The sequence below is a fragment of the Paecilomyces variotii genome (genome assembly GCF_004022145.1).
Source record: "Paecilomyces variotii strain CBS 101075 chromosome Unknown C8Q69scaffold_9, whole genome shotgun sequence".
Classification (NCBI taxonomy): Eukaryota; Fungi; Ascomycota; class Eurotiomycetes; order Eurotiales; family Thermoascaceae; genus Paecilomyces; species Paecilomyces variotii.
This window is the reverse complement of record NW_021167148.1, coordinates 810,652-825,170: the sequence shown is the minus strand read 5'-3', so window position 1 is coordinate 825,170 and position 14,519 is coordinate 810,652. Positions and strand designations below refer to the sequence as shown.

General features: G+C 49.9%; 5 protein-coding genes across 5 annotated transcripts; 4 read left to right on the top strand and 1 right to left on the bottom strand.

The window, feature by feature from the left end:
• Positions 1-896: 896 nt before the first annotated feature.
• Positions 897-2,125, top strand: C8Q69DRAFT_331910 (hypothetical protein). The gene is made up of 4 exons (XM_028627485.1): positions 897-1,299; positions 1,382-1,410; positions 1,486-1,623; positions 1,685-2,125. Exons 1-4 carry the CDS (start codon positions 1,155-1,157, stop codon positions 2,054-2,056), a joined length of 684 nt encoding a protein of 227 aa, XP_028483327.1. The 5' UTR covers positions 897-1,154; the 3' UTR covers positions 2,057-2,125.
• Positions 2,126-2,658: 533 nt separating this feature from the next.
• C8Q69DRAFT_435639 (armadillo-type protein) lies at positions 2,659-5,268 on the top strand. Its single transcript, XM_028628550.1, has 2 exons — positions 2,659-3,305; positions 3,374-5,268. Exons 1-2 carry the CDS (start codon positions 2,948-2,950, stop codon positions 5,095-5,097), a joined length of 2,082 nt encoding a protein of 693 aa, XP_028483326.1. The 5' UTR covers positions 2,659-2,947; the 3' UTR covers positions 5,098-5,268.
• Positions 5,269-6,123: 855 nt separating this feature from the next.
• Positions 6,124-9,504, top strand: C8Q69DRAFT_331922 (hypothetical protein). Its single transcript, XM_028627486.1, has 3 exons — positions 6,124-7,161; positions 7,217-8,612; positions 8,669-9,504. The coding sequence occupies exons 1-3, from the start codon at positions 6,388-6,390 to the stop codon at positions 9,145-9,147; spliced, it is 2,649 nt and encodes an 882-aa protein (XP_028483325.1). The 5' UTR covers positions 6,124-6,387; the 3' UTR covers positions 9,148-9,504.
• A 637-nt stretch (positions 9,505-10,141) lies between these two features.
• Positions 10,142-10,536, top strand: C8Q69DRAFT_508907 (hypothetical protein; the record flags this gene model as incomplete). Its single annotated transcript, XM_028633027.1, has 2 exons — positions 10,142-10,356; positions 10,434-10,536. The coding sequence occupies 2 exons, from the start codon at positions 10,142-10,144 to the stop codon at positions 10,534-10,536; spliced, it is 318 nt and encodes a 105-aa protein (XP_028483324.1).
• A 1,130-nt stretch (positions 10,537-11,666) lies between these two features.
• C8Q69DRAFT_331878 (hypothetical protein) lies at positions 11,667-14,490 on the bottom strand. Its single transcript, XM_028627484.1, has 7 exons — positions 13,820-14,490; positions 13,223-13,755; positions 13,043-13,154; positions 12,609-12,976; positions 12,155-12,544; positions 11,913-12,102; positions 11,667-11,855 (listed from the first exon to the last, which is right to left on the bottom strand). Exons 1-7 carry the CDS (start codon positions 14,325-14,327, stop codon positions 11,746-11,748), a joined length of 2,211 nt encoding a protein of 736 aa, XP_028483323.1. The 5' UTR covers positions 14,328-14,490; the 3' UTR covers positions 11,667-11,745.
• Between the last annotated feature and the right edge of the window lie 29 nt (positions 14,491-14,519).

Sequence of the window (14,519 nt, the reverse complement as noted above, 5' to 3'; positions counted from 1 at the left end):
TTGGTTAACTACCTAGGTAACTATGCCATTAAAAGTAAAAGGCTGACTACCTACCTAAGTTGTGTAGAAAATAAAAAAAAAAGAAACTGAAAAAGATAGACAGGTTTCTAAAAGAGTAAAAAAGAAACAAAAAAAGCAGTTGTGCGACCTAACAGCCAGCTTCCCTGTAACGGGCAGGTGTAATCTGGTGCCGCCATCCCAGAGTGAAGATGTCTCTGCAGAATTGCTTCCCTCAAGGGTCATCTTCATTGCTTAACGCGTTGTAGCGATCGTGGATTACTCGCACGAGTACAACAGCGACTCCAGGATTCGAACCAGGCACCTTGCCCGCTGGTAATTACCTAAGCAGGGTTGCCAGCTTTACAGTCGCCCTTCCACTAGACTATCCATGACAGATCGGAATTAGAACCTTTCTTTGTTTTATAACCCAGTCCCACTCATCCCCAAAATCATATGGGAACGGAATTGTCTAAAGTATCTAATAATGAGAATGAAGAAGGAAATTCCCCCAAGGTTGCTAACGGCAATGATCATACACTATAGATCGCCAACATTATTGTATAACAATACATATTACCTACCACTTAGGCAGAGAATTAGCTACCAGGTAACTAGGGACTATCCTCTATGGCCGCTTGCGAACAAAAGCAAAATCTTTCATTCGGACCTTTCAACCTTGGCATGCACCAACATCTCCCCGCTTGTGGACCGTCCCTGGTGGCGAGAGTATTCTAAGAGTAACTCTAAAGGAGCAAGGAACAGCCGACGATCGTACATGTATCGGCCAACCAAGTTATCTATACGTAGGGTCTGTGCCACAGCGTAACGAGAATGATGCGACCACTGCCTCGGTCAGATTACAACCGTGGCTTTCCAGTCCGTTTAGCGTCAGCTCCGATCATAATATTAATGCTGCGCATCAGTCCATGTCGGTGTGGACGAATACGGCAGAGCAGCAGAAGGAAGTTGTCCCCTCCGGCCCTCCGATCATGTGAGTCTGGAGCAACCCAATCTCGTCCCTCGTAAACCCAAAAGGAGCGATCTTTCCAATTACCGCCCCGTCATCTCTGCATTTCTCTTATCGTTGTTACCAGAAGTCTCATACATTTAAAGCGCGACCATACTATATTCCATAGAGACCAGATCTGGCCGCCATGGCTCCGTTCCGTAATTTCTTGGGCAAAAAGCCCACAGCCGTGGCTGATATCCAACCTACTGTTAACGACGAGAACCAACGCTCAAGTCCCTTGAATGTGAGGCGGAGTCAGGATGAGGGGCCTAATGAGTACAAGATGAGTGGTAGGTCACAATTTACGACGGGGTGACTGTATAATGTCACCACTCTCGTGGGCATTGCGGCTTGATGACCGACCTATTGCAGTGGTCAACGACAGCGGCATCTATCTTCCTGTAGGGCTTCCCAGTGACCTCTAAGCATTTGTCGATCGCGCTTGGTAGGATTTACAGCTGACGAGCAATTGACAGCCGTCGCCCCCAGAGAAGCAGAGTTTCTGGAGCAAATACCCCGGCTCGGCTGGGTCGTCGAACCACCGAAGTCTGGTGAATGAGAATGAGCCTTTCTCTATTTCACGAGAGTCCTTCGACTCATACCGTCGATCGTTTGTTAGTGCCTGAGAGTTTCCTTCGGCTCAATTGCAGGGAGAAAGATTAATTCTCTGCACAGGACATTTCTGCGCGCTCGCCTGTCAGCCAAGTCGATACACTACCTTCTCGTACATCTCTCGATTCCCGGTTTTCGCGCATTACTTCGCGGTCGGCAATCAATGGAAGCACGTTCGATCGACCTCAATCGATGGAGGAGGAACGATTCGAAGACGTCGTCCTGGGTGACGATGTCAAACCAAGAAAGAAGGGTATCTTCTCTCGCATCGGTGAAACCTTGAGCGAGACGCCCTCTACCACCAATAACAGCAGACCGTCCTCCTCCTATCTTGGATTCCTACCTGGTAGGAAACGGACTCATAGCGGTCAGGGGTCCGAACTAGGGAGCGTGAATGCGCAAGCTCAGAGAACGGAAGTGGAGAGTACTGTATGATGATCCATGGAAGGAATACGGAATTGACTCATTGCACGGGAATGGCGGCGTTCCGGGTTGGTCTATTTATATTGGGGCAATCCCTCATCTTGGAGTGCTCGCCTGTCGAGATCAGAGGGTTGGGACATAATATTGGTCTACGAGACGCCGACGGTGGCTGGCCTGATCTTTTCGTTTCGTCTGCATACTACTACTTTACTTTCGTTTGGATCTCTAGTGCAGGCACTGATTACAGAGGGAGCAGCCATAATTTCGTGAATGATTGTCACCGACGTGGACATAACTCGTATCTGAGCCTTTATTAGGTTCATAACAGGTATAATTAAAGCCGAGAGTTTTGAACAGTGATCGTTTTTGAATATTCCTTTCGTGGGAGGTCCTCTTGAAAACCTGGTCAACAGATGTTGCGTTTCTGATCTTTATATCCTCCTCGTTCGTCTATAATCTAGGGAGATATGATCATACTAAGACCAGAGAGTCCAGCCAGCATCCATTGTATATAATTCGTGAGTCGTTTATCCAGGGAAGATGAATTTGTGTTCGGGATGCTCAACGTAACTCGAAAATTCTTCTATGTTCCATTAATACCAACATCATCCAAACCATAATATCAGAAATAATAAAGCACAGCTCTTTCCGATTAAAAGTCATTCCCATGATACCATCATCTTTCCCTTATCTCCCATTGATAAATGCTGCGTGGGTCCAGATGTAGTGCAAACACAGCAAACACCACCGGGACCCGCGAAAAACGTCCCCGGCGATAATTTATCCAGAAAAAAAATATCGAGCAGCAAAGGCGGTGGGCACAGCTGCCAATTTTTATTATTTTCCCTACCGATTTAATTTATAACCGGGAATCCATCCAATCTTGCAACTGAGAGAATCATCATGGCTGGAATCAAGCGCCGCGTTGAAGCCGGCGAAGATCACGGTGGTAAAAGAACCAAAGTGAAGGATGCGCTCAAAAGCTCAAAGTCCACGAAGAATGGCGCTCCCGCTTCTGCTCCTAAGTCGAAATCAAAGAAGGAAGTGAAGTCGACAAAGGTGGAGAAGAAGAACAAGAAGAAAGTTGTGGAGAGCGAGTCAGAAGAGGACGAGAGTGAAGATGATGAATTCGATTCTTCCATGGGGGAATCTGAGATCTCTGAGGACGAAGCCGATCATAAAGATGGCGACGTTGATATGGGCGATGCTAGCGATAGTGAGGAGACCAAGGAGAACGGCGATAAGAATGCTGTTGCGAAGAGTACGATCCCGTCTATGATTTCGTCTGACGCCGGTGATGTTTTATGCTGACTTTGCTTTGCACTTCAGATGGAAATTCCTCACGCGAATCACACGCCAAACAGAAGGCATTGCAGCAGGAGCGCAAGGCCGCGAAGCCGAATGCAGACTTGATCGCTCGGTCCAAGAAGCTCTGGGAACGATTGCGCCGCAAGTCCCATGTACCCAAGGACGAGCGGAAGAAGCTTGTTGCGGAACTCTTTGAGATCATCACTGGTCGTGTCTCCGATTTCGTGTTTAAGCACGACTCCGTCCGTGTTATTCAGACCGCTTTGAAATACGCTACTCCTGAACAGCGGAAACAGATCGCTGGGGAACTCAAGGGCCGGTATAGGGATCTCGCTGAGAGCCGTTACGCCAAGTTCCTTATTGGTAAATTGCTTGTGCATGGAGACAACGAGATTCGTGATATGGTTATTCCCGAGTTCTACGGGCACGTAAAGCGCCTGATGAGACACCCGGAGGCCTCTTGGATTGTGGATGACATTTACCGGACCGTTGCTACGAAGGACCAGAGGTCGAGACTTCTGCGTGAATGGTATGGTGCAGAGTTTGTCATCTTCAAGGTTGGTAAGGGAGAAGATGTCGTTGCCGACCTGTCGCAGATTCTCGCGGAGAATCCCGAGAAGAGGGGCCCTATCATGCAATACCTGCTTGAGTTCATCAACCTGCTCGTCCAGAAGAAAGCAACTGGCTTTACGATGCTGCACGACGCCATGCTACAGTACTTCTTGAACACGAAGCCCGGCAGTACTGAAGCGAACGAATTCATCGAATTGATTAAGGGTGACGAGGAGGGAGATCTCGCCAAGAACATGGCCTTCACAAAGTCAGGATCTAGGCTCATGTGCCTATGCCTAGCTTACTCGAATGCGAAGGACCGCAAACACCTGCTCCGATTCTACAGAGACACTATTAAGATGATGGCTGGTGATCTACACGCCCACATGGTCCTCTTGGCCGCGTACGAAGTCGTGGACGACACCAAGCTTAGTTCCAAATCGATCTTCCCCGAGCTTCTGAACCAAGGTTCGGCGGAAGAAGCCCGTTACGAAGAGCTTCTCTGGCAGGTTAACGACATAACTGCCCGCATTCCTATCCTCTTCCCCTTTGCAGGAGATAAGGTGAAGTGGCTGCTCCCTGAGGCAGACCAACCAGTCTTGAAGGAGATCCGCGATATCAGACAGGAGACCTCTAAGAAGGAACCTGCCATCCGTCGTCTGGAGCTTGTCAAGGCGGCATCCCAGACACTGCTCGAGTTCATTGCTGCGAGAGCGGAGTCTCTGATGGAGACTACCTTCGGATGCCAATTCATTGTTGAGGTTCTCTTTGACGCTGACGGCGACAAGTCTGCAGCGCTCAACGCTGTTGCCACTGCCGCTAAGTCGAAGCCAGAAGCCAAAGAGGCCGCCCACGTCGGACGTATGCTGAAATCCTTGGTCCAGGGTGGACGCTTCAACAACAAAGAAAAGACCATTGAGAAGGTGGAACCCCCGCTCAAGTTCAATGCCATCCTGTATGGACAGATCCAAGACGAGATTATGGCCTGGGCTGCAGGCTCGAATCCTTTCGTGGTTGTGGCGCTGGCCGAATCCGACGATTTCGACAAGAAAGATGAGCTGCTCAAGACACTCAAGAAGAACCGCAAGGCTTTGGAGAAAGCTGCCTCCGCCTCTACCGCTGGAGAGGATGGGAAGAAGAAGGCGAGCCCTGCCAGCAGTGGCGCCAAGCTCTTGCTCGAAAAGATCCGATAAACATCTTGGACGCTTCTCACGACATTCTTTCAGGGCACAGTCACCTTTTCAAAAATCGTCTTTGGCTGCATTTATATCCTATTTTACCGGAGGTCCATGTATTGTACCATTGGGTTGGCATTTAGAGCTATTTCTGTAGATAGTAATCATCCAAAAAGTTTCCCTCATGTGGCGATTCTCACACTCTTGCCAACGCTTTTTATGTTTTATGCGTCCGCATAAAGGAGCGATCGCGTAGTCGATTCACATTGCTTTAACGGTGGGTTTAGTAGATCATACCGGGATCTCCCATGCAGCCGGTAAGATTAGCTTATTTTCTTTTTCCTACTTGGTTGAATTCTCATTCCCTTCGACCGCGATATTAGAGTAGCATACAGTTAGTGATCCCCATTATTGTTGTTGATTCTGGATATAGCGCACACGACCGCAGAGTCTCAAAGTTCCGCAGCGAGTCCCAAGCCTTCTGGTTATTGGGACAAGCCACTGTTGGAACCGTGGACGTTGATTCCGTTCACGGATACACAAACCCATGGCGCTTTCAGGGGTGGCAGCGCCCATGCGCCCCCGTTCCTGGCTTAAGCCATTTTAGAGTAATTTAGTATCTAGGCCGTCTGCGGTAGAGGTCGGACGCCAGCAAAACAAGGGACTTTTTCGGGCGTATTTGACGTGTGCCGTGAGCCTTTCAGCAGAAAGAATCATTACCCCAGTCTCTTGGACCTGACATCGCACCAGAGCCGAGTAGAAGGCTCGTGGATTCGCCATTTTTGTCCCCAGAAACGGTCCAGATCACAGTTATATCCACTGCGGTTTGGCTTGGTGGGCGCGGTGGAGATCTGGCTTGCACCGATCACTACCGGTTGCGGCGAAAAAAGAGGGTGCAACTTCAGGGACAAACCGTCCTCCAGATCGCATCCCGCGACCTTTGCGAAGGTTGCACACTGTTGAACCTTTTTGTTTTCTGGAGGCTCAGCAGTGAAGTCATTCTTTTTGCCCTTTGCATTCCTCTCCCAGCCCTGCGCCTACGTGGCTGTCCTCTGTCTTACCCCAGGCTCTGCTGTCATTCTGTCTAGGCCCACATTCTGCGGGTTGATACATCGCATTTCTGTCGGCTCCGAAGTTTTACGATTGCCTACAATTACAAACAGATGTCCTGATGTTGGGTCAATTCAATCGACAAAGGTGATATCAGCATCAGATTCGGCTGCTTCCATAATATAGGGTCCATTGTCATCCGCACGGTGGATAGCTTCTCGCGTGTTTCACGATTAATAGTTAATATTGTTTGCTGCCATGTTAATGACGGCACATCAGAACCAGAGTGCGCTTGGACGCGTCTCTGGCGGAGATGACCAGAATCAGGACCAGGATGTGATGCAGATTTCCGTTCCGCCATCCCCGACTCTGACCAACCCGGATATGATCTTGCCCTGGGACGACACCGAGCGTCAGCAGTCGACGCCGTCTCCGCCCTTCAACCTGCCCTCCCTTGAGTCGCTCGCCAATATGCACTCGTCCTACGGTGGCCAATACTTCCAGGGAGACGCCAATCAGAATGCGGGGGCGGACAATTCACAGATCGGAGTCGCCATCTCAGTGCCCGCTCGACCAGAGAAGAAAGTGTTTCCGCGGACTATGTGGTTGTATGAAGGGCATGAGCCTGGCCGGCCATTGTCGGAGATTGGCGAGGAGGATGACAACTCACCACCACCGTCGAGAGGCCGGGAGGGCTATCATCTTACGGTACCGCAGAGCAACAGTTCCTCGAGGTCATCTTCCGCAACTGCGCGAGACGAAAGAAGTGAATCGCGCAGCAGTGGATCGAGTTCGACGGTCAGCGCTGGGACACAACAGGGGAGCCGTACGGTTCCAGGCCTTCAAAACATTCAAAGCACCGAAACCAATGGGTCTGGTATTCACCACATCCAGCAGGAGAATGGAGAAGGAGGACGCCATGCTGATACGGGGTCGAAGGCAGATGAGGAAGGCAATGGTGATGATGCCTCGTCTGCAATTCTAACGAACGAGGCGGAGAGGATCTTGGAGAACGCGAAGCGCCGATTGTCGGTATGTTTGAACTGCGTGCGGGGCCATATCAAGGCGGGTGCTAACATTGATATAGCTGATGGAAGGAAACCTCACAAGAGCGCGCACTTCAATGCGGATGAACACTCCCGTAACGTCTTCGCCCTCTCCCTCGCCTCTGGCAGCTCCTCTCCACATAGGATCGCTCGAACCAGGTGGCCTATACAGATCGATCTCCCGAACTGAGCCCCGTGCCTCCCTCCTGAGACCACGACCGACATATGATGCTTCGCAGGATTGGACTGGTAACTGGCACTCGCGGGTGCAGAGCGAGACGAATCTGCCGCTACACCTGAAGGCTACTCGTCTGGATAAGGAGCAGAGAGCCCTCCCACGTTCTCTCAGCGCAATGGCGACTAGCAGCACGTCTGGTCACCAGGACGAGGACGATTCCTTCTCTCATGGCGGATCACAGGGCCAGCTTAATCATAGAGCCTCGACTACTGCTTTTTACCCTACAACTTTAAACGCTCTTACAGAAGAACCCAAGAGTGCACCGATATCGACTGTGGGCCGGGAATCTCCGAGAGGACTCGGAATCTCACAGACCGAAGAGGAGGGCCCTAAAATTACTTCTATGGAAGATTTTAATACTGCCTATCCTCCAGAGGATCCACCGTCGCGTGCTCAGTCTCAATTACAAGTGCGAGACCTCAAGGATCAAATGACAGGTCTTAAGATCAAGATCTCGTCCTTGAAGGTGAAGACACAGGAAGATAACCTCCGTAGGCGCAGTCTCCAGAGTTTGCGGACTCCTAGTCCCTTGACGTCAGCAGACAAGTGGATCACCAATTCGATGGAGGTGCGTGAGGCTAACAACGACTTCGAGCTCAATGGGGGCCATGTTCAAAACTGGAGGGATTCCGGTATCTCTCAGTACGAGCTACAGGAAGACTATCGCAATGACTCGGACAAGTCCGGCACGACTGTTGATGGACAAGATTCGCAGCCTGACTATAACGAGCAGACCGATTATGAGGATCAGCAGTCTATCATCGAGAGCCATTATGAAGACGCTGAAGAGGGCGAGTACGATGATGAGTCTTCCGAGATTGATCGTGACGCACTCAACGAGATCCTGAACGAGCCGCTGGATGATGATCTAGCCTCAGTCTATGAAGATTTTCCTGAAACGACGCCCCACGAGGAGCGCGAGGATGCCTTCGATTATGAGAATTTCTTCCTCCACAGCGCATTGGGTAACTATTCGCGAGCTAAGATGCGCCGAGGAAGTAATGGTTCACAGGCTTCCATTGAAACGACACGGCCGGCTCCGTCTGGACACTCTGTTAGACACTCGCGCACAAATAGCGCTGATTCTATATCAACGGTGGCTACATTTGCTACTGCAACTGAAGGGGCAAATGCGTATGAAGAAAGTTCTCAAGGCGAGATTGATAATGCCCTTTACTGGGACAGGAAGGCCACCGAGGGTAGGTGTCTGCCTGTGATTCACAGTTTTGAGTTGTCCGCTAACCGCCGTCACTAGGTCTTCCACCGCCTGACTACTCCCCGGCTAGCAATATATACGAATATAATTCGAGACAAATAACGAATGGTTCTGAGTATCCTGATGATAATATGGGTACTCCACGCGCGAATCGTCTTCGACCCGACCTTCAGGATGGCCCGAACAGAGACTACTCTTCCCACCGTAATTCTCGAAATATCACCTCTCCTTTCTCCCCCGCTCGCGATGTGGCTGGGTCTACTACCCCGACTTCGGCATTTGTTTCTTCGCTTGTTGCAGCATCGAGTCCGAATCCGAATGCAACCACACCCGGATCCTCATCTCTCAACAACGATGACCTACGGCTTCTAGACCAGCTCTTTGACAGCCTTGGAAGAGTCTGCACAGATTTGCAGACAATCATAGACTCGCCCGATCCGGACCCCAAGACTGCTCGCTTGCTGAGAAGGCGTCTCGATGCGGCGAGACGTGTGCTGGATGGCCAGCTAGATACTTAACCCTATTCGGAGCCCATCTACTTGATCATTTCAGGTTATACAATTGTTTTTATACTATGACTGGGATTTATGGGCGACGAAATAATGTGCGGGGCCTTGGCCTTGATTCTCTCCGATATCCGTTTAATAGCTGAGCCAGCGGTTCATTTTATTTTATTTCTTTTCTTTTCACTTCTTTTATTTTCATTTGTTTTCTTTTTCCTTGCGAGGCTATGGCGAAACAACTGGGCTTTCGAAGGCCGGCGGCGTGGTGCATTCTCGATACCCGAGTGTTTCTGACTTCACTTCTTCTGTTTCTTTATGTCATTTTTACCGAATACCCATCAAGCTGTACGTAAGTTTTATATTCTCTTTCATTCTCCAAGACACTTATCGCCATCGACTGGCTCCTTCTCTTTTGTTCCAAAGCTGTGTTTCCGGTTTCGCATTCTGTGGGAAGTCTCTGGGAGCTGTGTTGTAATAACTTTCAAGATTACGCTGCGGTCTCAGGCGCAAATGGTGTCTGGATCTTCTATTAATTCATAAAGACCCATTATCTTTGATTTCTTCTGTTTTTTTACAAACGGCATTCGCGCAGTGTACAATCAATCCCAACGCGGAGAAATGTATCAGTACCAATCACCTCTTTGCGTCACACAAACTCAGAGTAAATATACCTAGAGAGGCTTCAAAGTTATTCTAGCATCTCTATGCAGATGTTATTCGCTGAATAGTTAGCTTGCACTTCCTGATTGCCTATACGTATGTGGCTTTAGGAAGAAGAGGGATATCTGGTTATTTGTTTGCTTCTTTCCGGCAGGAGTTTTTACCCTATAGTTGAGTATGACTTTTGATTTAAAAAGGCAACAGTTTGGCAGGTCCAAAAAGCTCATTCAACAATATCTTCTACTTATCCCAGTCCAATCCACATCCAACTCTAGAGCCCTCCTCCTCTTCCAAAATCCCACATAGAAAATCCCAAAAAACAAAGAAAGAAATAAAGAAATAAAGAAAAATGACACCCCCCACACCCACAACCGCAAAACGCCTCCTCATCTTCCAAAAAACCAAAGACCCAACAAACACATATGGTACCACCTTCAAGCTCGTCAATGTGTCAGGCCTACCAATTTCCGGTCCTATACCGCCGATGTCTTCGATGTTGGAATTGCCTTTACGTCTGTTGAAAGCACTTACAGACCTTTTGGGTCTTGTTAGGTTTAAGGGGTGGTATGTTGTTTTATATTACCATGTATTTCTTTCCTAAATCAGAAACTACATCTCTAACAATATTTAATTAACTACAGGGCCCTCCTCGGCGCAGCACCATACAACGATATATCAGAAGAGGGTAAATTCTTCGCTGCTATCGTGGAGCAGATTCGTGAACCTGTACCTGAGAGAAAATAAAATAAGCAACGTTGCGTCTTTACAAATCGAAATAGAGTTGAGTTTGGTTTGGTAGCGCTTGTTTTAGTTCTGTGTCTTAATGGAGAAGATTAGGTGTAATATGTTGGGAAATAGTCATATCTTTCTTTCTTTCTTTTTTTTGATGAATAGGGGACTTAGACTATTACTACTATGTCGTGTGATGGAGACTTTTGTCTGTCGCATGTGGAGTAAATATGATGATGAGGAATTACAGTAATAATTGTCAATATAGATAACTTCGCATACAGGCGAATACGGAGGTCTGAATGTTAGAAAAAAAATTACCTTTCCTCTAGGGATTTTTAGTTACCGTACATGATAGGAAAAGGGAAAGAAAAGCCCCAGAGGAGACAGAAGAAAAACCACAAAGCAGCTAGGCTTGAAAACTAGAAATCGATCCATTCGTCGGATCCCTATTTTTATCCTTTAGAAGATAGAAAAAGGCGGTCAAAAGAAAACCTGAAAATGAAAGAAATTACCGTATCACGCCTTTTTGAGTCACTTGTACATACATAATAGGGTAGTTAGGAAATGATGGCCCATCTGCTACTACCAGGCTGTGAGAACCCAGAGAGTAGGTAGGATTCTGAGGACAGAAGTCGAGAATCGAGTTCTGGGAACATAGAGAACTGTCCGAACGAAGGTGACAATGTCCGGAACGAGAGGCGCAAGAGAAAGCGTAGAGTTGGTGGGAATCGATCTGGTGGGGAAAACCCCGTAATCCAGAGAACAAAAGACAGGAAAAAAGGCTATGGGAAAATTACATGAACTGTCGGAGGTACAGTCGAGAAGTGAAGTGCAAACTTAAGATTGCAACAGAAAACCTCATTTCGAGTGAAAAAGAAAACAGACAGCCTCCCCAGGAAGTTCGCTTTTTGTTCTATTCCTGTGCGTCTCGGAGAAATTGCAATTCTGAAAGAAGTTCGGAGAGAAGACAGGAGAAGCAGGAAAAAAAAGATAAAGAGAGAGAGAAGAATGAAGTCCTCGCTGCCCTTGAACCTTGCGCATTGCCAAGGTATGCTCCCGGTTAAAAGGGTCTGTTCAAGTCATCTAAATCATCGGTAAGGTCGATGACTTCGTAAAAAGGAAGATAGTATTAAGTATCGTCATCAAGCGTCACTAATCGTTACTGGGTGTTGAACTCGCAGATTTGTTTCTGCCTCAACTGCACTGATGAGATTCACGGCATTAATTGTATGCGTTCGCCGGCATGAGGAGCCTCGCGCCGTACTTTAGTTCGAGCGAGCGAGAATCATTCGGGTCGAATTCGGCAGACTGGCGCTGCTCAAGGAATTGGGCTATTACCGATGTTAGATGGGGTTTCCAAGATAGTGTGATGAGGCAATGCTACTTACGAGTAACTTTGATGGTGTCAAACCAGCGGATCGCATTCTCGTCACTACCATCAATAGCCTTCAAAATGCCGTTCTCCGGTCTCGGGGTGGTCTTTGGCGGCAAGCCGCGCATCTTCAGAAGCATATGAAGGATGTCTGAGAAACGATCGCCCTGGCTTGCATAGTAGGGCGGACGCTTGTCCAGCGGCCACTGCATCAAGAATTAGTCACATGTAGACAACCTGGTCACACTTAATACTTACACGCGCCGCGTAGTTGTCGTTGTCCCAAGAGCGGAATAGCCAGCAGGTCCGCTCCACACAGTTGAGGAGGATTAGAGCCACCAGGAACGTTTCAAACCACCCACTTTGCTGACGCTGGAGCAGTCTTCTCTCGAGATCGTTCATCACGGTCTTGCTAAGTTGCGCAGCCCGCTTCTCGGTCGCAGATCGTAGCTGGCTACAGAGGAGACCGTAAGACTCGGGGTTGCTGACTTCATCAACTGGCATGCGACCCTCATCGGAAGATGGGGCTAGAGTATGCATGGAGGTGGGGGGAAGAGTCGGATTGACAAAGGTCTTCCACTGCAATTCAGTGTCCATGAGGATGTGAGTTGCTAGCCAGAGTTCGAGGACACGTTCGAGAAGCGTATCCTGCAGCTAGTTAGGATCCACTGACCATAACTAAATCTAACATGCGGGACGACCTGGATCTTACCTTCTTCTGCTCACTCAATTCGGCTGCAAGGGTCAAGGTAGAACGCATGAATTCTGAAGATTCACGCTCGTAGAAGAACGGGGCCATCTTCTTGGTATATGCCTCCAACTTTCCCGGGAGGTCATCCGCATCACCGTCGAGCAGATAGATCTCATGGAGCGGTCCGTGGAACTGTCCATCGTCGCCCAGGCCCTGGAGCTGCGGATCCAAGGTTGAGACCGACGGCTTGTGGCCCTGGAGGCCACTGAAAGTGACGAACACCGAGCTGTCCGCGAAGTGAGTGACCTCGATACGGCCAGCATAATGTTCAAAGTTCACGTGACTCTTCACGCTACTGACATCGTGGTAAGCTAGAGTGGCATGCAGGCCTACGGCCACATCAGCTTGCAGTTCCACGTAGCAAAAACGGTCCAGGGGAATATAGAATGACTCACCAGCATTGTAGAGTTCGAACTCGTCGGCAATTCGGGTGCGGATGCATGGTTGTTTCCAGAGCCGAGCACTCTCGACACTACTGCACGTACTGCAGGGGCTATCGCCAGAGCACTATACCAGAGGTCAGTCAGGGAATACAAAGGGTCACAACAACACGGGCTGGGAAGATCTCCACGTACGGGTTTCTTCAACATGCGACAGCGAATACAAGCTCCCCGCTTTCGAACCTCCTGCACTTCGCGCCGCCTGGTGGCCGAGAACCGTCCGCGAACTTTGGGTTTGGTCGGTTTAGTGGAATTTCCAAATTCATTCACGAAGCCCTTAGCATGCGAGCTCGGGTTCATTGCGATGGGCCGTGGGAACGTGGCTGCGCGCTGAGCGGCGGATGTCAGGGACGGATCATGCTCCTGGAGACTCTCAAAGAGCAGCTGTTCGGAGGAAGAGAGCGGCTGATTCGGCCAAGTCGAGCCAACTCGCGGAAGCCCATCCTGGCCTAATCCACCGTTCTCCTGATCCAATGTCAGGTTCTGAGGCACCATCTCATTCGCGGACGCAGCGATCATCGAGAGCTGCGACGACTGACGGGCGCTCGGGGCCGACTCCGGCGTGAGGGACGCATCACCCAACTGTGGAGAGGTCGACGAAGGCTGGTCGACGGATGGTAGAGGTTGGATCGCAGGAAGAGGGGGCGCGGTCGAAGTGGGAGGGGTAGCTGTCAGTCCAATGTTAGCAGACGTGTTTCGTGGAAAGGCGACAGCTGTAATCCAATCGCATACCTGTCGCATTCGCCCCGTTCTCATCTCCATTCTCGGAGTGGCCTGCATGGCCCTGGAAGCCTTCTGCCTCAAGGGCCGGGTCGACGATCACCGTCTTCCCTCCGACGGTCACAGCCTGGGTGTAGCCAGGGCCACGCTTGGTCTGGTCAGACGCGCCGACCTGTCGCGACGCTTCCGCCAACACATTGAGGCCGTCGAAACTCGGCCTGGTCGAGTACGGCAGATCGACCTTACCGCCCTTGGCTCCTCCGCCGTTGCTCGAGTCTTTGTTGAGATCCCCGTCCGCGAGATCAGGCAGCTCGTGCAGTCGCAACAGGACGCGTTGGCGATCCCTCAGCGGAATGGCCTGGCACCGTTTAACAAGGTGATTTGTCAGGCTATCGATGCGGCCCTTGGGGAACTTCTCTCCGCAGGCCTTGCAGGTGTGTTGGTAGCGGTTACTGGCATCCTCCAGCTTTTGCCCGCGGATGAAGAACTCTAAGATCAGCTGATTAGGTTTCCTACCCATCTTTCCCGCTGCTTGTTCACGGGGGCACACAGGGCACAGAAAGACGGTGGCAGCTGTCGAAACGCCCTTGGGGTGGGCCCTAGTGTTCTGCGAGATGTGATTTTATGCCGGACAAAAAGGACCTGGGAGGCCACCGGTGTCGCACGGTCAGATATCGAAGGGACAGAGAGGCGGAAGAGTGACGTGAAGGGG